This window comes from Orcinus orca, chromosome 9 (assembly GCF_937001465.1).
Source record: "Orcinus orca chromosome 9, mOrcOrc1.1, whole genome shotgun sequence".
In the NCBI taxonomy this organism is placed as follows: domain Eukaryota; kingdom Metazoa; phylum Chordata; class Mammalia; order Artiodactyla; family Delphinidae; genus Orcinus; species Orcinus orca.
Window position 1 is genome coordinate 103,251,077 of NC_064567.1, and position 21,167 is coordinate 103,272,243.

General features: G+C 48.9%; 1 protein-coding gene across 1 annotated transcript in view; it reads left to right on the forward strand.

Moving 5' to 3' along the window:
* Window positions 1-21,167, forward strand: part of DDC (dopa decarboxylase) — a 76,631-nt gene that overhangs the window by 28,067 nt on the left and 27,397 nt on the right. The window contains exons 5-7 of the mRNA XM_033402269.2: window positions 4,684-4,818; window positions 6,635-6,778; window positions 17,363-17,429. Of these exons, the coding sequence (XP_033258160.1) occupies window positions 4,684-4,818; window positions 6,635-6,778; window positions 17,363-17,429 (346 nt within the window). The remainder of the gene's footprint in view (window positions 1-4,683; window positions 4,819-6,634; window positions 6,779-17,362; window positions 17,430-21,167) is intronic.

The window sequence follows — 21,167 nt, forward strand, 5'->3', positions numbered from 1 at the left end:
TACTATTTTATTGTGAGCATTTCCCATTGTTTAAATCGTCTCTGAGAATATTATTATTGCATGATTTGCTATGATGTGTCACAAGTTATATAAATAGGAGATGCAGTATATACATTGTGTCACATCTTTCACTCTTGTAAATCCTATTTCAAAGGACACCCTTTAGGATGAAGGTTAACAATCTCCTAAGAAGATCCTCAGCTTTCTGCTGGGGCTCCCCTGGTTGAGTCCATATTCACCACACATGCTCCACCAAAAATCAAAACCAAACAAAAAAGTTCTTCTGGGTCACTGGAGATTATAACTAAAATAATTTCACATTCAATTCTTTTCAGCAGCCCAAGCTGATTCCTCTAGTTTGATACTTCTCAAAACTCTTAACAACTACCCTGTCAATCAAGGCGTGTGTATTATAATAATAGCCACTTTGTATTGCACACCCACTCTGAGCTAGCCTGTGTTTTAGTTTTATTTCTTGTGTTTAATGTGCTCATTTTTCAACCTCCAAATATTTATCAGGCTTGATTGGATTATCAACAACCTTTTTCATAGATGAGGAAACCGAGGCCCAGGAACGTCACGCATGGGACCCAAGGGCAGGAGCTATTTAGAGGCAAGGCTGGGGCACCTGTGAGCTGGACCCACGAGTGTTCCACCAGCCTGTCCCTGACCCTTTGCTTGGGTGAGTGTGCAGAGGTGGGCATGCTGCCATGGGCTCCATCTTTAAATTATCTCTCCTTTGAAAGACAATCCCGTTTTCCAGAAACAGCAGAAGCCCCGGCATTTGGTTATAGGAATAATTCTGACATCACTCAGCCCAGGATTCAATTGAGTCCCCCTTGGAGCCCACCCACCCAGTATGAGGCAGGAATCCCGCCCTTCCCGCTGACAAGGCTGATTGTCTGTAATTTGCGAGGTCCTGGAGCGCCTGAGCCTGCTGACAGACGGGGGGCCCGGATGCGGGGATGCGGGGGGAGCCCCTCAGAGGCGTAATCACAGCTGCTGGGCGTCGGCACCGTGACGGGCATCTGCATCAAACGGCAAATCATCCTTTGATCTGGACAAACGGGGCCATGAAAATGGTCTCTTAATTGGGTTTGAAAGCTCTCTTGGAAGAAAAGCCCATTTCCCGCCGTGTATGGGGTGACACTTGAAAACCCAGAAGATGAAAGGACATTTCCGCTCCCAGCATTCACAGCCGAGCGGCCGCGCTCACCGTGTTTCTTTCTGCCTCCTAGCGGCTTTGCCATGGCAACCTTTGTCTGAGGCAGGAAAGCAAAGGTATCATCACTGTCCTCGGAGCAAGACTGCCCCTGCCCCTACCTCGGCCCAGATCTGCTTCCCACAGAGGCCTGGAGACCGGCTCGTTCTCCTGTCCCGGTCTCCAAGCCATGACACTTACGGATGCTGGGCTGACGATTATTTCACTGGGCAATTTTTTGTTTGTTTGTTTCGAGTTTTATTTTCAATTCTTCTTGTCAACACGTCTCCTGAATGCTGACTACATTTAGTGAAACTTCCTTTAGAAGTGCGTAATGACCCTCTCAGCTGTAACTACCCCTGTTAATATTTTTAATGTTTTTAACCCCGCATGTATGTGACGCCATGTGGTATTTGTTTTGCTCTGTCTAGCTTATTTCACTTAGCGTAGCGCCCTCCAGGTTTATCCATGACAAGGTTTCCCCTTTTCTTGTTAAGGCTGAAAAAAAAATAATATAATATATATATATGTAAAATCACATTTTCTTTACTTTTTTAAAAATTATTAATTTATTTATTTGCGGTACGCGGGCCTCTCCCACTGCGGAGCACAGGCTCCGGACGCGCAGGCTCAGCGGCCACGGCTCACGGGCCCAGCCGCTCCGCGGCACGTGGGATCTTCCCGGACCGGGGCACGAACCCGTGTCCCCTGCATCGGCAGGCGGACTCTCAACCACTGCGCCACCAGGGAAGCCCATGGGTCATCTTTACTATCATTACTCTGAGTTCTTTTTCAGGTGGATTGCCTATTTCCTCTTCATTTTTTTGGTCTTGTAGGTTTTTACCTTGCTCCTTCATCTGTGACATATTTTTTTGCTGTCTCATTTTTTTTTCCTTTTTTTTTTATGAGCGGGGGTGTGTTCCTGTCTCACTGGTTGTTTGGCCTGAGGCTTCCAACACTGAATTTTGTAGGCTGTTGGGTGGAGCTGTGTCTTGGTGCTGAGATGAGGACCTCCTGGAGACCTCACTCTGATGAATATTTCCTGGGGTCTGACGTTCCCTTTTAGTCCAGTGGTTTGGACTCGGAGCTCCCACCGCAGGAGCTTCAGCCCGACCCCTGGCTTGTGAACCAAGATCCCACAAGCTGTGTAAGGGTGGCCAAAAAAAAAAAGAGAGAGAGAGGAGAATGATAACAAAGTAAAAAATAAAATTAGACTAGGAAACTAACAGGTATGTTAGAAAAAATTAAAAATATAGATGAAACAACTGAAGCTAAAACAGAAGCACAATAGTAAAAAAGAGGAGAATAAAAGGTGGAAAAGGCCTTGGCTGTGGAGGGCGGGGCCAAAGCAAGGGCGAGGTTTGGGCTGTGGGCGGGGCCTATGCTTAGGACCCACAGGGCTGGAAAAGGCCGGGGGGATGGGGGCTTAGGCTCAACGGAACAGAAGGGGCTCAGACGTGCCTCCAGCTTCTGTTCTCAGAGGGCAGGGGACCCCACCTGGGAGCCCAGCAGGCTTCCTGGGTTCGAGTGGACATGGCAATCACCCTCCACTCCTCTTCTGCTCCTCCGGTCCTGGAGGGCCCCTCCCACCTGCCTCTCCTGATCTTCCTGGCCTCCCTCCTATGCCCCCAGGACCCACATGGCCTGGAGGGCGCTTTGGAGGGCGGGGCAGCAGCCTGGGAGCTCAGCAGGCTCCCTGAGTCCGAGTGGGCGGGGCGAACGCCCTCCGCTCCTCTCCTGGTGGGCCCCTCCCGCCTGCCTCTCCTGTTCTCTCTGGCCTCCCTCTTACGTCCCCAGGACCAACCCAGCCCGGAGGGGACCTCTGAGGGCGTAGGACCTGGTCCGAGAGCCAGGCAGACTTCCCCGACCGATTGGGCAGGGAAAAAGTTGGGTGCACTCCCCCCTGATCTGAGCCCCCGCAAGGGTCCCTCCAGGCATGGGAACCCCTCCCCCCCTCAGCCACCCCTCAGGGGCACTGGTCCTGTCCAGCCTCCACTTCTCCTCCCCCCTCAGTCCCCCCACGTGCTACTGGTTCCCTTGGGGGTTCTGCCCATCTCCGTGGGCGTCGGGGTCCCCCACCAGCATCCAGCAGCCACCCTAGTTGTGGGTAGACGTGAACTCTGCGTCTTCCCACACCACCATCTTGTCTCCGCCCCCCTCCCCTAAAATCTTATAAACCTTCTCATAGTCAACAAAACTCTACCTTTTAAATTTTTTCTTTCTAATGGTAATACTGTTCAGCTCCTGGTTTCTTCCAGGATTTACTAAGATTCTGTGATCAAGAGCAGGGGGAACAGGAAAGTTGATTATAAATGTGGGGAGGTTCCCACCAGGCAGATGTGGGCTAACTCCTAACCATGCCACTCCCCAGCTGCTGATTTGGGGCAAGTTAACCTCTCTGAGCTTAGTTTCCCACCCTAAGATGATAAAATTTAGAAATGGGATTATTTTGCAAATTAGCTGGGCTAACACGATGGGTGTTGAATCCATATTCTCTTTCACCTCCTCCCACCCTCAGAAGAGTGGATTTTGCATCCTTCTTGACTACTTCGCCAAAATAAGTTGTCAACATTCGTTGTGTTAGCTTGTAAGGCTACCACAACAAACAACCACAGACGGGGCAGCTTAAACAACAGACATTGATTGTCTCACAGTCCGGAGGCTGGACGTCTGAGGTCGAGGTGGCAACAGGGCTGATTTCCCGGAGGCCTCTGCCTTTGGCTGGCAGGCGGGCATCTCCTCCTTGTGTCCTCATGTGGCCTCTCCTGCGTGCGTGTGTGTGTGTGTGTGTGTGTGCATGCGTGTGTGTGTGTGTGTGTGTGTGTGTGTGCACGTCCTCAGCTCCTCTTCTTACAAGGACATCAGCCAGGCTGGATCAGGGACCCTCTAACTTAGTGACCCCTTTACAGGTCTTGTCTCCAAATATGGTCATGTCCTGAGGTACTAGGAGTTAGGGCTTCAACGTATGAAATTTTGGGGGACACACTTCAACCTGTACCATCAGTGACTGAGGAAAATCCTGCAAGGCAATTTTTGAGTCTCAAAGAAGAGGAATCCCATTTATAGAAACATACAGATTTATCTGTCCACGTTGCTGTGCACACAGAGCTGGGCTGAGAGCTGTGCCCTGGGCCCCATCTCCTCCTCTTCCCGGGGAAATGGGCCAGCACCTCCTGGGTAGACCAGGAGGCGTCCGTGGGAAAGTGCCTGTGAAGTGGGCCCGGTGATGCCTGGTACGCGCTGAGTGCTCAGACATGCGGGAGGTTATCTTATGAAAAACAGACAGAGCAACGTTGAATTGATAATAAGAGCTGCAGTGGCGGTCACAGGTGTGCAGCCTTTTCCCGCTGAAAGGAGAGTCAACTTGGCAATTTCAGATGCATCTTTTAAGAAAATATGGGGACCCCAAATTGCATCTCCCAAGTTTAAGATGATTCCCTGGCTGTACTTGGAAGCCCATTTCGACCTTTTCTTTGATTTAGGGAAGTGCCAGTGAAGCCACCCTGGTGGCCCTGCTGGCCGCTCGGACCAAAGCGACACGACGCCTGCAGGCTGCCTCCCCGGGGCTGACACAGGCCACCATCATGGAGAAGCTGGTGGCCTACGCATCTGACCAGGTGGGTGTGGCTGCCCGGAGCCCCATGGGGCCTCACAAGGCAGAATGATTGGTGTGGTAGCGGGTCAAAACCCAACCAAGCTGTGCAGCATCATTTCCAATCCAGGAACAGCTCCCCAGGGAGACCTATGCTGAAGACAAGGTGTGGGCTGCAGGTGGGAACTTAGTAGATCAAGTTGAAAAGAAAATAAATGGACCATGAGGTCACCGTGACCCCACTTGCACCTGCTTGTGTTGAGGTCATCTGGCTGCCTTCAGAGCAGGGCTGTGGAGACTCATGTGGGACGTGGGCTCAGAGACCTGGGCTCGCATCCCAGCTCTGCTGCTTCAAATTCTGTGACCTCAGGCTCATCACGCCAATTCTCTGAGCCGTTATTTTTAACTATCAAACAGGGCCCAAAGCGCCTGTCCCCTGATAATGCTGCTCTACCAGCTGGTGGCTAAACTAAGATGAAGGACACAGTGGTGCTTTGTAAGGTTTCCAGAACTCTGCAAATAGGGGCATCGAGCATGTGGTCAATTCCAGTGACCAGCCCGCTTCAAAACGGTTAAAAACAGAAACAAAACCGAATCGTGTGAGAAGGAACAGGAGGAAAGAGCATTGAGCAGTAGCTCCATGAGTGAAAGTGCAGCCAAGGGGGCACTGAAAAGTGGTACCACTGAAGGATTTGGTTCCACAAGGAATAGCTGATTTAGCTCTGCTGACATAATATTTGTAACGAATTTCTTAAGCCAGGCATTTCAATTGTGACAACTTTGTTCTAGTTAATAAATACGTGTAGCCTGAAATCCACACAACACCTATATTTTGATGCTTAATCAGGAGTACTGTCTCTGTGTGTATTCTAACTCTAGGCGCTAGAGCTCCCTGCACATCAAGAAAACTATTCACTTCTATTTCTGTCTCCCTGGTTTCCCAGAAAGACACGAGGAGACTTGAAGAAAATGCACGTGTAGGTGTTCAGTGAATCTAGGCTGAGATAAGTTGCTATGAACGTTAGGGTGTAGCCTTTCCCAATAGGGTTTCCGTGAGGGAATTTCGCCCTACAGAAGTGCTTTGTGATGCTTCTAGATTCTCCCAAGGATGGTGCATGGCTAGTACCATCCTAGGTGATGGCAGTCGGGTGGGTTCCTTACATCCACCGGACGGCCATGGGCTCTAGGATGCAATTCTTCCTCAGCTCTCAGGCAGGTTCCCCAGGAGCGGGACCTTATGCGAGCCTTTAGGGGTTCACTGTTTATTCAGTGGTGCTTTCTGGGGAGTCCTGTAGGAGTTAGGGAAGCAGAATGGGCAGTGACGGAGCAAAAGCAAGGATGTGGCCTCTGAGACAGTCCCCGCCTGTCACCTCCTCCCGAATGGAATCTACACTTCAGGATAGCCTTAGCCCCCGGGAGCACGGGGTCAAGGTGCTGGTTGTAAATTAATAACCTGATCACCTCACTCCTCACCTGAGGTTAGAGAGGACACACAAACCACGAGGAGAACGACTTCCGAGAACTGTCTTACGTTTCACAGACGATTTTAGAGCCTCGGAGGGAAAGAGTAGGAACCAGAGCTCATTGAGTGCCCTTATTAAGGACACACCATCACGTGTCATTATCCCAACTAGGCTTTCAAATGGGCATTCACTGCTTCACTAGAATTCAAACCAATGGATGAAAACACCCCCAGTACTGCCGAGCACTTCTCGCTCTAAGTGTCTGAATCATTAAACTGGGAAGCAGATTCCTCAGGACCTGAAACAGCTCCAGGCCGGAAGGTGGGGGGCAGGAGGGCTGTGAGCCGCTGCAGACTCTACCCCTGCGCTCTCTTGCAGGCACACTCCTCCGTGGAAAGAGCCGGCTTGATTGGTGGAGTGAAATTAAAAGCGATCCCTTCCGATGGCAAGTTTGCCATGCGAGCTTCTGCCCTGCAGGAGGCCCTGGAGAGAGACAAGGCCGAGGGCCTGATTCCATTCTTCGTAAGTTTGTGTGGCTCCACGGGGGTGTCTGGGCCCTGCAGGGGGTGGGCCCGCGGTGACAGGGCCACTTTCCAGGCTGCCGCGGTGGTCACACGCCAGGTGGTGCTCAGGTCAGCCCGCCTCTCCTTGAGGGTGGCTGGAGCAAAACTCCATTTATTTTTCCTTCCACTTGTGTGGATCTCAGAAACGAGTAACACCAGAGAACCCAGCCTGCAGGATGCTGTGAAGCCGAGAAGTCTTGCTTCTGCTTCCTGTTAAAAATGACACCATAGGGTGGCCCCTTGACACGGTAGATGCATGACGGACATCCGAGTGAGCCGAATTAAAAATAAAACACACTTTCCACCTAGATTGGTGTCCTCAGTAGATGCTAAGAGGCGTCATTTGCGAGAGGTGTATTGAAAGCAAGCAGTGACTAATTAAAATACAAATAAATAGGATATAATTAAAATATCTAACTAGCCAAATAGCAGCTAGTTTTCTTGTGCACGGTTGGGCTTTTTCCAGTGGGGAAGAAACAGTTGCTGTTACAACTGGAGGCTGGGAGCTGTCATGCCTGGTATGATCATGGCATCAGCCGGTGTCTGGACTGGGACGTCAGGTGTGATGGCAGCTGAAAGGCTGTGATTATGGCACTAACCCCGTGAGGTCATCTGGCTGCACTTTGGGGTCATCTGGGGAGCTATAAAGAATGCTGATGCCCAGACCCTGCTCCAGCTTCTCTGGGGATGGGACCAGGCATTGGAGACGCTTCACAGCAACTTCCAGATTCTCCTGTGTACCCAGGATTCCATGCTCTGAGGCACACCTGTCAGTATCTGGGTATTTCCTAGTTGTAGAGCAATCTAGGTTCAACAGACTCTAGGGGCCATGTAGAAATAACTTCCACTACTTTTTAAGAGTTAATCTTTGAAACAAGCTTTTTTATCCAAAAAATTGTTTTGAGTGATTCAAATTTAGCGCCCTTTATTGAATATCTACCATGTAGGCTGGGAGAGGCACAGAGGGTATGATTTTATACACAATTTGATCCTGATTCGAGGAATTCCCAGAGGAATCAGGAGCATAAACAAATAATTGTAGAGACATCAACAAGATTCAGATTGTTGAGTTTTAAGGTTTCTTTGTATATTTTGGACACCAGTGCTTTATCAAAAGGTATGATTTGCAAATGTTTTTTTCCAAGTCAGTGACCTGTCCTTTCATTCTCTGAAGTATCTATCACAAAGAATAAGTTTTTATTTTTAATGAAGTCCATCTCATCAATTTTATTTTCATGGAATATGTCACTGGTACCTAAAAACTCATCACAAAACCCAAGATGTTCTAGATCTTCTCCAGTGTTATCTTCTAGGAGTTTTATAGTTTTACATTTAGGTCTCTGATCCATTTTGCCCTGGTTTCTGTAAAAGGTGTAATGTGTGTGTCCAAATCCATTTTTTTTTGCATGTGGATGTCCAGTTGTTCTAGTACCACTGTTGAAAAGACTATCCTCTCCCCATTAAATTGCCTTTGCTCCTTTGTCAAAGATCAGGTGACCATATTTGTGTGTGTCTATTTCTGGGCTCTCTATTCTGTTCCATTGATCTGTTGGTCTATTCTTTCCGCAATTTTACACTGCCTTGAATTGCAGTAGCTCTAGAGTAAGACTTGAAGTCGGGTAGCGTCAGCCCTCTGACTTTGTTCTTCTCCCTCAGTGCTGCGTTGGGTAGGGAATTCCCTGGTGGTCCAGTGGTTAGAACTCGGAAATTTCACTGCCAGGGCCCAAGTTCCGGTTCAATCCCTGGTTGGGGAACTAAGATCCCGCAAGCCGCGTGGCAAAATATATACATATATATTGTGTTGGATATTCTGGGTCTTTTGCTTCTCTTTATAAACTTTAGACTTGGTTTGTCAATAGCCATAACATGATTGGCTGGAATTTTGAATGGACGTTTATAGATCAAGTTAGGAAGTACCAAAATCTTGACAATACTGAATCTTTCTATCCATGTACATAGAATATTTGTCCATTTATTTAGATTTTTTTTTACTTCTCTCCTCAGAATTTTATAGTTTTCCTCATATAGATCTTATACATATTTTGTTAGATTTTTACCTAAGCATTTCTCTCTCTCTGTCTCTCTCTCTCTATCTCTAGTTTGGTGTTAATGTATATGGTATTGTGTTTCTAATTTCAAACGCAAATTTTTCATTGTTGGAATATAAGAAAGCAATTGACTTTTGTATATTATCCTTTATTCTCTATCTTCTTATAATTGCTTATTAGTTTCAGGAGGTTTTGGGTTTGATTTTGATTTGGGGTTTTTTTTGGGGTGAGGGGGTAGGGTATCTATATAGACAATCATGTCATCTTCACACCAAGGTAGTTTCATTTTTCCCTCCCAATCTGTATATCTTTTAGTCCCTTTTCTTGTCTTATTGTTATAGGTAGAATTCCCAGCATCGTGTTGAATAGGAGTGGTGAAAGCAAATATCCTTGCCTCGTTTCTGATCTTATCAGGAAATCCTGTAGTTTCTCACTGTTCAGTGTGCTCTCAGGTTTTTAATAGATGTTCTTTATCAAGTTGAGGAAATTCCACTCTAATCCTAAATTCACTAAGAATTTTTTATTATAAATGGATGCTGGATTTTGTTAAATACTTTTTCTGTATCTATTGATATGATTGTGTGATTTTTTTCTTGTTTAGCCTTTTGATATAATAGGTCATATTAATTGATTTTCAATGCTGAATCAGCCATGCATACCTAGAATAAATCCCACCTGGTTATTATTTTTTATATATTATTGAATTCAATTTGCTAATATTTTGTTGAGAATTTTCACATCTATATCCATGAGATATTTGTCTACAGTTCTTTCTTGTAATGTCTCTATCTGATTTTGGAACTAGAGTAAGGCTGGCCTCACAGAATGAGTTAGGGAACATTCCCTTTTCTTCAATTTTCTGGAAGAGATTGTAGAGAATTTGTTTAATTTCTTTTTTTTTTAACTGAAATATAGCTGAGTTACAGTATTATATTAGTTTCAGTTGTACAACATAGTGATTCAGCATTTTTACAGGTTATATTCCATTAAAATTTATTACCGTATAATGGGTATAATTCCCTGTGTACAATATATCCTTGTTGCTTATCTATTTTATACACAGTAGTTTTTATCTCTTAATACCATACCCCTATCCTGCCCCTCCCCCTTCCCTCTCCCCACTGGTAACCACTAGCTTGTTTTCTTTTTTTTTTTTAAATTAATTAATTTATTTATTTTGGGCTGCATTGGATCTTCGTTGCTGCATGCGGGCTTTCTCTAGTTGCCGCTAGTGGGGGCTACTCTTTGTTGCGGTGCCATGGGCTTCTCATTGCGGCAGCTTCTCTTGTTGCGGAGCACGGGCTCTAGGTGTGCGGGCTTCAGTAGTTGTGGCACGCGGGCTCAGTAGTTGTGGCTCGTGGGCTCTAGAGTGCAGGCTCAGTAGCTGTGGCGCACGGGCTTAGTTGCTCCGCGGCATGTGGGATCTTCCCGGACCGGGGCTCGAACCCAGGTCCCCTGCATTGGCAAGTGGATTCTTAACCACTGCTCCACCAGGGAAGCCCTAGTTTGTTTTCTATATCTAGTTTAATTCCTTTCTTAAACATTTGGTAGATTTTACCAGTGAACAAAACTGGGCCTGCTGCTTTCTGTTATGGAAGGCTATTAATTTACTGACTTTATTTCTTTAATAGATATAGGCCATCTTAGTTTGTTCAGGCTGCTATAATAAAGTACCACAGACTAGGTGCCTTATGAACAACAGAAATTTATTTCCCACAGTTCTGGAGGAAGGAAGTCTGAGATCAGGGTGCCAGGGTGGGCTCTGGTGAGGACCCTCTCCTGGGTGCAGACAGCTGACTTCTTGCCATGTCCTTACATGGAAGAAGGGGCAAGGGAGCTCTGTGTGGTGTCTTTTACAGGAGCACCAATCCTGTTCTCAAGGGCCCCACCCTCATGACCTAAGCACCTGCCAAAGGCCCAGCCTCCTAATACAAACAACTCTGGTTTCAAGGGTTTTGTGGAGGTGAGGGGAGAACAGAAATGTTCAAGCCATGGTATAGGCCTATTGAGAGGATCTATTTTTCTTTTTGTGAGTTTTTGTAGATTACATCTTTCAAGCAATTGATCCATTTCGTTCAGGTTTTCAAATATGTGGGCATAAAGTTACTCATAATATTCTTGTACTACCCTTTTACCATCCATGGGATCAGTAGTGATGGTCCTTCTTTTATTTCTAATGTTAGTAATTTGTGTCCTCTCTTTTTTCTTAGTTAACCTAGTTAGATGTTTATCAATTTTACCAATGTTTTCAAAGTACCGGCATTTGGTTTCGTTGATTCTCTCTATTGATTTCCTGTTCCTAATTTCACCGATGTCTACTCTAATTCTTATTATTTCTTTTCTTTTAGTTTCTTTGGACTTAAATTGCTCTTTGTTTTCTAGTTTCCTAAGGTGGAAGCTTACAGTATGGATTTAAAATTTCCTTTCTTCTCTAGTATATGTATGCATTTCATGCTATAAATTTCCCTCTAAGCATTATTTTCACTGCATTCCACAAATTTTGATAAGTTGTATTTTCATTTTCATTGAGTTAAAAATATTTTTAAAATGTCTCTTGAGACTTTCCCTTTGCCCTATATGGTAATTAAAATCTTTACTATGTTGTTTTTCAAGCCAGGAACATGATATATCTCTTCGTTTATTTAAATCTCCTTTAATTTCTTTCATCATATAAGACTGTACATGTTTTGCTAGATTTATACCTACAGAATTATTATTTTTGAACAACTGTAAATGGTATTGAATGTTTAATTTTGATGTCCATGTGTTTATTGTAGCTTATAGAAATAGAATTAATTTTTGTATGTTGATCTTGTATCCTGTAACCCTGCTAAACGAAGAGGGTTTTTTTTTTTAATGGATTTCTTGGGGGTTTTCTATCTAGATAATCATGCTATGTGCAAATAGTACAGTTTTACTTCTTCCTTTATGACCTGTACGCCTTTTATTTCTTCTTCTTGCCTTTTTGCACTGGATAGAACTTCCAGTACTATTTGTATAGCAGTGATGAGACTGGGCATTCTTACCTTGTTCCCAATGTTAAGTGAAATGTATTTAGTTTTTCACCATTAAGTAAGATGTTATCTTTAGGTTTTGGTAGGTGTTCATTGCCAGGTTAAGATAGTTTTTCTCTATTCCTAGAGTTCTGAGAATTTTTATCATAAATTCGTGTTGAATTTTGTCAGATGATTTTTCTACATTGATTGATATGGTCATGTGGTTTTCTTCTTTAGTCTGTTAGCAAGGCGGGTTACATTGAATGTCAAATATTAAACCAGCCTTGTATTCTTGGAATAAATCTCACTTGTTCATAGCGTGTAATTCCTTTTATATATTGCTGGATTCCAGTTACTAATATTTTTAGGATTTTTGCTTCTCTGGTCATGAGTAATATTGGTTTGTAGCTTTCCTTTTTTATAGTCTTGTTCTGGTTTTGATGTTAGGGTAACACTGGCTTCATGAAAAGACTGGAGAAGTGGTTCCTTCCTCTTCTATTTTTCTAGAAGAGATTGTATCGACTGTACTTTAAACATCTGGTTTTGAATTTAGCGCTTTTCTATGTATGGGAAGATGCAAGAGTCTGGGCTCAGTGAAATATGCACCTTAACTATCTAGGCTTTTCTCCATCCTGAATTCCTTTAGGGTGCACAGCTGCGGGAGGCTGCAGTGCTGATGGCGTGATGGCCACAACATCCTTTGTTTACTGATGTGGCAGGGGACATTCTTGTCCACACTCTCGTAATCTTGCGGTGGGACTTCAGAGGTAGTGCCGTGTTTCACTTTGGCTGCTACTCTGTGCCTCTGTGTTTATGAGGACTTTGAAATAAGCATCATTTGTGAGCTCTTCAGGGTGGCCAAGACCTCTGCTGGAACATTCCGTGTGTGTCCTTTAAGAGGCATCTGCACTTCCATCGACTACATTTTACGATCTCCATGGTGGGCTCTCTCATGCAAAAGGTGACAAGTGCATGGCCTTAGGAGCAGCAGGTGCCAGATACTTCCACTGATTGCATTTCAAAGCTTCTCGTGATGGAACAGGCAACAATTCCATGTTACTTCACTAAGTCATTCACTTGTTTGACAAATGAACACCCTCCACGTACTGGGCCTGGGGGTGCTGAGATTAAGGGGGGTGGGCCTCAAGGATCTTATTTGCTAAAGTGGAGACATTAAGGGAACAGTCGTTTGCGCCAAGGTAAATGTGAGCTGTGTTCGAAGTCCTGTGATTCAGAGCAGAGGGTTTCACAGCTCATCAGAACTCATAGTCTGACCTGCGTAACGTGCCTGTTTCCTTAGAGCACTTCCTGTACCAGCCCTGGGCATCTGTAGAGAGGCGTGGCCCTTTCCTCCTGCAATGTTCCTGGAGGGAGACAGATGTATCCTTGATCTTATCTGATGAGGACTCTGTGCATGTGGACAAGGGGTAGAGGGTACAATGAGTTACGTAGTGGGTGTCAGTGAAGCCTTTGCTAAGAGGTAACACATAAGGCCAGTGTCCTGGAGGACGTGCGGGCACGTGCCTGTCTTGTGAGAGAAAACAGTACTGTAAGGCACAGAGATGTGAAACATCATAGGATGCAGGAGGAGATGCAGCTGGTTGTTATCTTAAAGGGGCAGGCAAGGGTCTGTGAAGCTGCAGAGAGAAGGCCGCCTGGGTCGGGCAGGAGGGTAGCTTGAGCTTTGCCATGTGGCTCTCTTACTCCCATTGAAACGAACGCGTGCTGGTCATCATTCTGCACATGCGTAACTCAGTGCCCGACCCTGAGTTGTGGACCCTGATGCCTCGATGTCTTAGGGAGCTTGCTGACCCTGGAGGTCTAGCCAGTTTCCGGAGGTCTGAAAGGCAAGTGAGGCTTTCCTAAGCAAACCAGCCACTCGGAGCCCACAAGCTCTGACCACCTCCTTCATGATTTCGCAAAGAGGCTGCAGCCCCTTCAAAGTCAAAACCCGCCGCTCAGATCAGGGGTACGTTGGGCAGATTTGAACTTGGAAATCAGAATCACTGTCCCTCCACAAACTCTCTGTGGCTTGTAATAATGTTCCCTTTCTCATCTCTATGGTTTGCCTTCCTGACTTGCTAAGGTCAGGATCGAGGCGGAGGGCGGAGCCTGCACGGCTTGTATTAGAGCAGATCGGGCCCATGGTGAGGGCGGCGGCGGAGAAGGAGGGGAGGGGACAGCGGGGAGTAGCAGGACCGCCCAGGGCTCTCAGAGATGGGGCGCCCACACAGGCCCCGCCTGTCTCCCCCTGCACAAATGTGATTAGGCCCCTGCAGAGCGCCTGAAATCAGGTTAGCATCACTGAGCTGAGCTGGGGTAATCAGCCCGGAGCAGAGCAGGTGCTGGGCTTTAAAGCGGTGTCTGAGAGTGAGGACAAGCTGACTCACAGCCACTAGAACACCAAGCACGCAGGGCCCGCCCCTCCCCCCTCCTCTCCCCCCTCCTCTCCCCCCCAACCCCGTCCCCTTCCGGCCCGCCTGGAACAGCGCCACCCACGTGCGACCCCACCGGCTGGGGTCGGTTGGAAGGGCCTCGGGCACGGTCCAGCGTGCTGCGTTCTCTAGGCGGCAGGACCAGAGTTCACGCCCCTGGGCTCACCTTGTGGTCTGCTCCTGCCTGCGTGTCCCTGGACCAACCCCTGACCCCGCCACAGGAGGCTCACTTAAACCAACTGTAAAGTAGGGGTCCCTGAAGGCATCCAGCTCAGGAGGGTCGTGATGGCTGGATATAATCTCTGCAAAGCTCCCAGGCCTGGCTGAGACGTGTTCTCTCCTGAGGCCACTCCTAGGACTGGGCATCATTTTCTTGTTGTTTTTACAGAATGCTCCATGCTCAGAACAAAAACATCAATAACTACATGAAAAGCTAAGAATATACGGTTTATATTAGCCAAATCTCATCATAAGAGACAAGCAGTACTAATATTTGGTGGAATCGTTCTAGACACACTCCTGTGTACACATTAACGGAAAATAATTTTAACAACAATTTAATAATTTTTAATGTTTAGGTGTAATTTTAAAAACAGAAGGTATGGTGTTTATTTCCATTAGAATTTAGCTGAGGAAAATGAGATGAAACTGAAGGAATTGCTGAACTACAGAAGCGTCATTCCTAAGAGACTCTTAAAATTGAGAAAATAAATGACAAGTGATATTAAGAAGGTTTAATCATCCTTTGGTTTTTTGAAGCTACATGGTTTATGACATAGACATAGCATTTTAAGAGTTCCATGCTCTACCTACCAAACTAGGCCCCTTAGACAAAGCATTTTAGTATTCAGTTATATATTGCAAACACCAGAGAAAAATCGCTCACTGACTTGGAGTCCCACTAAGTCATTTATCTTGTCAAGATGAAACATGTGGAGAATGCTTGGCACTTGGACCAGGGAGGGGATGGGCACAGAGGCAGGGAGGAAAGGGGCTGAGAAGCCACGGGAAACGTTGAGGCTAGAAGGTCTACACCCGCAGACCTTAGGGTCTGGGCAGGTCCTGGTCTAGTGCATTTGTGTTGAAAATGAGAAAACAAAAACCCAGCAGGTGCCAGTGTGATGCAGAACTGGGCCTCCAGCCCCGGCCTTTTTGCCCCAAATGCTCAGCTTCAATGTCTGTGTATTCATCTTGCCTTTTTATTTTCTGTGTTGGTGATGCCTGGATGTCTTAAGGACCTTGCTGACCCTGGAGGTCTAGCCAGTTCCTGGAGAGCTGAAAGGCAAGTGAGCCTTTCCTAAGCAAACCAGCCACCCGGAGCCCACAAGCCCTGCCCACCTCCCCTTTAGGAGTCTCTCACACTCCAGGCCACACCTCTCCTTCCCCGATCCCCCCAGAGCCAAGGACCAGACAACCAGGGCAGTCCCTGTGCCTCACAGCCTGCTGAAATCATCTGAAAGAATTCACACTTGTCAATCCTAAGCCTGCCTGCTCTGCCTCACCTGTTCCTTTCTGCAGGGAACCCATAGTTCCCGCCTACCTTTTCCCTTCCCTCTGCCTCCTGACTGACCCTGATGCTTCCCTGTGTGGCTCTGCATGGCATGGCATCCCCTCTCCCCATGGGTATAACGAGCTATCTTTTTACTGGCAATGTCCTCCCAACCTGTTGGTCTTGCCACACCTGAATAGCAAAGTAACACTCTCTCCGGCCCAGGTGACTGTATCAGCTGAGCCGTCACAGAGCAGAACCCATGCCCCCCTGGCCAGAGCACTTTGACTCTCTTTGAAAGACACATTTGGTTTTCAGGTCAAATGCATGTGGTCGCAGGCGAAATGCACCAGAGAGGCCTCCAGCTGGGTTCTCAGGTTTCCTAGCTTGTGTGTTTCCGACCCCTGTGTCTCTCTTCTCAGGGCACAGAGCATTGCTGGGGGCTCCATAAAGGCCACACAGATTGAATGAAATTTCACAGCCTTATCACATGGAAAGAGAAATTTCATTATCCAGACTGTGCCCGCCACTGTAAATCAATTAGGCTCTTTGGTTTGGAAACATAAGATGCTTTTTGATCATTTGGAGAGCGTTTGCATGCAGCAAATGTTTCAGCCCCTGTTCTGTGCTAGCAAAATGTGAGTTCCTAGCAACACAAAGAAATAAGACGTAGACCCTGGTTTCAAGATTTCATGGGTCAGGAGGGAGAGACAGCTTGGTGAGTGGGAATTTACAAGTCAGGCGCGCAGGTGTGATCACAGAGCTGCAGGGCGCTCAGGGAGCAGAAGTGAGAAGGCAGAGAATTCCCAGCCACGTCTCCCAGCTGGGTGACCAACTGTTCTCAAAGCTTTCTCGGGACACCCTTTAAGAATTATTTTCAGGGTCGGGAGGGCTTTCTCGTGAATTTCCTTAGGAGAGCAAAGCTTCATCTTTCGAGGGTTGAAGTTAATCTTTGGGAACAGTTTCATTCAGAGAGAAGGGCAGCGGGTGAACACCAGTGAGTGATGCCGTTGGTCCAACTCTGAGCTGACGCGGAGGCTGGTCCAGAAGCAGCATCGCACGAGGTCTGGAGCAGCCCCAGCCAGGCCGATGACGTGCGCATCATTCCGTGTGCATCATTCCGTGTGCTTGCCCTGCGCGCGCGCGCGCGCACACACACACATACACACACTCAGCTAAGAAAATCCAGGCTCCCTACTTCATGGAAGGAATGATATCCCTATAGTCGATATACACACTTGTATCAATAAAGCGGATCACAGGGAACGCTGTTCACACGGTCTGGGCCTTCCTTCCCGTCCCTCGGCATCCTGGGAAATCTGTGCCAGTGCCCTTTGTAATCTCACAGCCTAGTTTTCTGTTACCAGCTCTGTTTCTCTCAACCTGTTATGATGCTTCCATGCAAATAGTAAATACGTATCCACAGACTCACCTCTCCATCCAGCACACGTTCAGCCAGCATGTGTATTCAGGCTGTGGGCCCCATCTGGGTAGGGGTGGTAGCTGTGTGTGTGTGTAGGGTACGGCAGTGACTACGATGCAGGGCTGAAAGGACCTCTGCTTCCTGCTCTCCAGGTGGTGGCCACGCTGGGGACCACATCCTGCTGCTCTTTTGACAACCTCTTAGAAGTGGGTCCCATCTGTAAGTATCTGATTAAAATTTTCCTTTGGAAAATGGGCTCAGTATCCGGGGACTTCAGTAGACTGCCTCTTTGGTCTCTCCTTCATAATATTAACTTCATATCATAATGTAGTATATAAAATGTAATATAATTATATAGTAATAAAATATATTAATATAATATTAACATCGTTAAACTTATTGCAGGATAGTTTGCCAAACTCTTCTCGTGTTTACAGTGACACAAACCTCCTTAGCTTGAACCCCATAAACTCGGAATTTGGGCTAATTGGACAAAAGCTAACCTTAGCTGTACCAACACGCTATTGGTAAGAAAACTATAACAGTGATGACAGATTACAAAGGCTGTGTTGCCCCCAGTTGAGGGGAATCAGCTCTTCAGACTCTCAGAGGGTCATGTGTGTGATGGCAGGAGAATTTTCTGTCCTTGGAGTAGGTCTTCCAGCATCTTTTTTTGCCTTTTTGGAATTCCTGAATATAATTGAGCACATTAAAGTGATTAAGCAAATCAATATCAAAAAACTGGATTTCTCCCAAGAAGAGTGTGTGCTTCGTGTGTCTGCCGGGCCCCCTCACCTCCCCCTCACTGGAGCACTGAGGTTTTCTCCAAGAGACAAGAATTCAGAGCATTCAAAGGTGAGCCCTGAATAAGAGGCTTCTTTAAGCGGAGGCCCTGGGAGCTCAGCAGGCCCAGGAGGTTTTCTGTGGCCAGAAAGCCTTTCCTCAGGCAGGGGTCCTGGCTTGTGACCCTCCCCTCCTCTGTCCTCGGGGCAGGAGGGCCTGTCCCACCGCTGCAGGCCGAGCTGCTGCCCCGGGAAGGGGAGGGCCGGGTGGCAGGAGTCATCGGAAGGGTCTGGGGGTTTCATGGCCGAGCTGCGACTTGTCCCACTGGGACCTGGCTCACTGCCCGTCTGTGGAGCCCCAGCAGGCTCTTGCCTCTCCTCACCTGGGTCTGCCTGTGGACCACACTCACGGGGTGCGGGAGTGGACCCTCTCTCCCCCGGTGTGACTGAAGTCTGATGGAATGTGCTGGGCAGGGCTGCGTCACAGGCAGCTGTGGTGCAGCCTGGGCCACCCTTGAAGCCGTGTGCCTCAATTCTGAGCTGCGTCTCCATCTGCGAAGTAGAGATGGAAACATTTATTGTAAAGTGATGGGATTCTGAGTGGATGAGTTAATGCACGGAGAGGGCGCGAGACAAGAGCGAGAGAGGAGGGCTTCCCTGGTGGCACAGTGGTTGAGAGTCCGCCTGCCGATGCAGGGGACATGGGTTCGTGCCCCGGTCCAGGAGGATCCCACATGTCGCGGAGCGGCTGGGCCCGTGAGCCATGGCCGCTGAGCCTGCGCGTCCGGAGCCAGTGCTCCACAACGGGAGAGGCCACAACAGTGAGAGGCCCGCGTACCGCAAAAAAAAAAAAAAAAAAAAAAAAGAGCGAGAGAGGAGCCTTCGTGCTTTGAGGGGACGTGGAGCCGGTGGCTGGTTGGTCAAGTGGCTGCTGGTGTGGCCTGGCCCGTTCCCATGGGCTCCGCCACTGTGACCGTGGCGGATGTCTGTCTGAGCAGCTGGCCGGAGGTGGGGCCGCAGGGCCGGGGGCTGGGAGCCGGGAGGAGGGACAAGCCAGTCGTGGCTGCAGCGGTGGCCTCACGAGCTGCAAACCCTGGTCCCAGGCCAAGGCACTGAGCCCCTGGACTCAGATGTCAGGTCGGGAGCTGGACGTCCTGGCCCGCGGCCGGCTGATGTCACTCCGGGGCCATGGGATTAGAGGGCCGGGTCACCTGCCGGGCACAGCCCACAGGGTCCTGCCGCCCCAGTGCCGGCTGTCCTGATGTCCAGGGGCTCCCCCTGCGCTCGGGCCTGGGGGCCATGGGAAGACCTGGATCGGGGATGCGTACGGTGCCAGAAGCCGAGGCTGTTCTGGGCAGGTGTGGCGAGTGCCACAGCGCTCCACTCGCTGCCGAGGTTTATCCACGAAGCCGATTTGGGCAATTCTGTTCATTACCAGCCATGCTCTTACTAATCGTCCGTGGTGACTTGATGGTGAATGAGCGCCTTTCGCCTGCTTCCCCTCCTCTGACGTCATTTACTTGAGTCGCCAAATATTTAGCATCCTGTAACTTCAGACAGGACCAGGCCCACCTTGTTCTCCCGTGCGGTTGGACTACACCATTAAGATAATTCAGATTATTTATCTGCGCACCACTGCGTGACCAAGAGAGCAGGTCAAAACTCGGTTTTCTCCCAACTGCTGCTTTAGGAAAGACACTTTCTGTTTAGCTCCTTTCCAAACAATTTGCCAGAGAGACTGTTTCAGTTGGTCCTCTTGGACCGGTCAGTGGAATTTCCTGGCAGATTTTATTGAGAACAGGATGAGAAACAGAAAGCAGAGATTTGCAGGGCTTCCCTGGTGGCGCAGTGGTTGAGAGTCCGCCTGCCGATGCAGGGGACACGGGTTCGTGCTCCGGTCCGGGAAGATCCCACGTGCCGCGGAGCGGCTGGGCCCGTGCGCCATGGCCGCTGAGCCTGTGCGTCCGGAGCCTGTGCTCCACAGTGGGAGAGGCCATGGCGGTGAGAGGCCTGCGTACCGCAAAAAAAAAAAAAGGAAAGAAAGCAGAGAGTTGCAGGTATACAGGCAGGCAGTGTGAAAGTGGGGAGCGGGGGTCCCAGGGCTGTGGCAGGGGGAGGGGTGCCTGGCGGGTCTGTAGCTGATGGTGCCAGAGGCCTGTCTGCTCCTGTCCACGGGGGCCTCGAAAAGAAACAGGCAAGGCAGTGGGGGCCCGACAGGCACAGGGGCTGCCCCTTCCCTCTTGGATGCATCAGAAACCTCCCCGTCGAGGCGGCCTTGCCTGCGTGCTGGGTGGGCCTCGTCCTGGGGCATGCGACTCCTGTGCTCTGGCCTTGGGGTCTCAGTGACCCCTGACCCCTACAGATACCCACCGTATTCGGTGGGCACGGAAGGCAGGTTGTGCTGTCAGCCGATCACACGTAAGACTTGGGATGCAGAGGTGGTGCTCGAGGCTGTTCCCCTCCCCGTGGAGAGAAGAGAAGCCCATTGGGAATCCACTCCCCATGGGCGTCTGGAAGGTCCTCCTGCAGGGGTTTTAGGCCAACTGCATGGTTAGAGGGAATCCAGTCCCTCAAAGGCTGTCCCTGGTCCTGACACCAGCTCCAAGGTCAGGGCTTCCAAAGCTGCCCTCTGGTTTGACGCTCCACACCTGAACGCATCCTTGTGGTTACGGTTTATGGCAGGAGGAGGTGCCTGGGGCAGAGTGGGGAAGGGTCCAAACTTGGGGCTTCGGGTCGTCCTCTCCTGTGAAGTCACCCTGGGTCCCCCCCACCAGCCCTGATGTGTGACAGTAGGCCCAGAGAGCGGGCCCTCCCTGCCAGGGAAGCTTGCCGAGCCTTCGGTGTCAGGGTTTGTACTGGGCTGTGTCACACACTGGCCGGGAAGCTGCCCTCCTTCCCCAGCCCCTCCCGGACATCCAGCTCATACCTTTCGTTCCCAGTCCTTCAGGACTCAGGACTGACATGGAATGGCCGTCTGGGGGCCGCAACTCCTCTCAGGCCGGGCCTTCCAGGGGCTAGAGGTCCCCTCCCTAGAGCCGAGGGCAAAGGCCAGAGCTCTTCTGGGGTAAGGCTAGTTCTCTCTGCCACCTTCTTTCTGGTGCCCCGCTTTCGAAACCCTGAGCGGCCCCCCATCATTCCCCACCCACTGCCCCTCCTGGATCTCCCGTACCCTCTG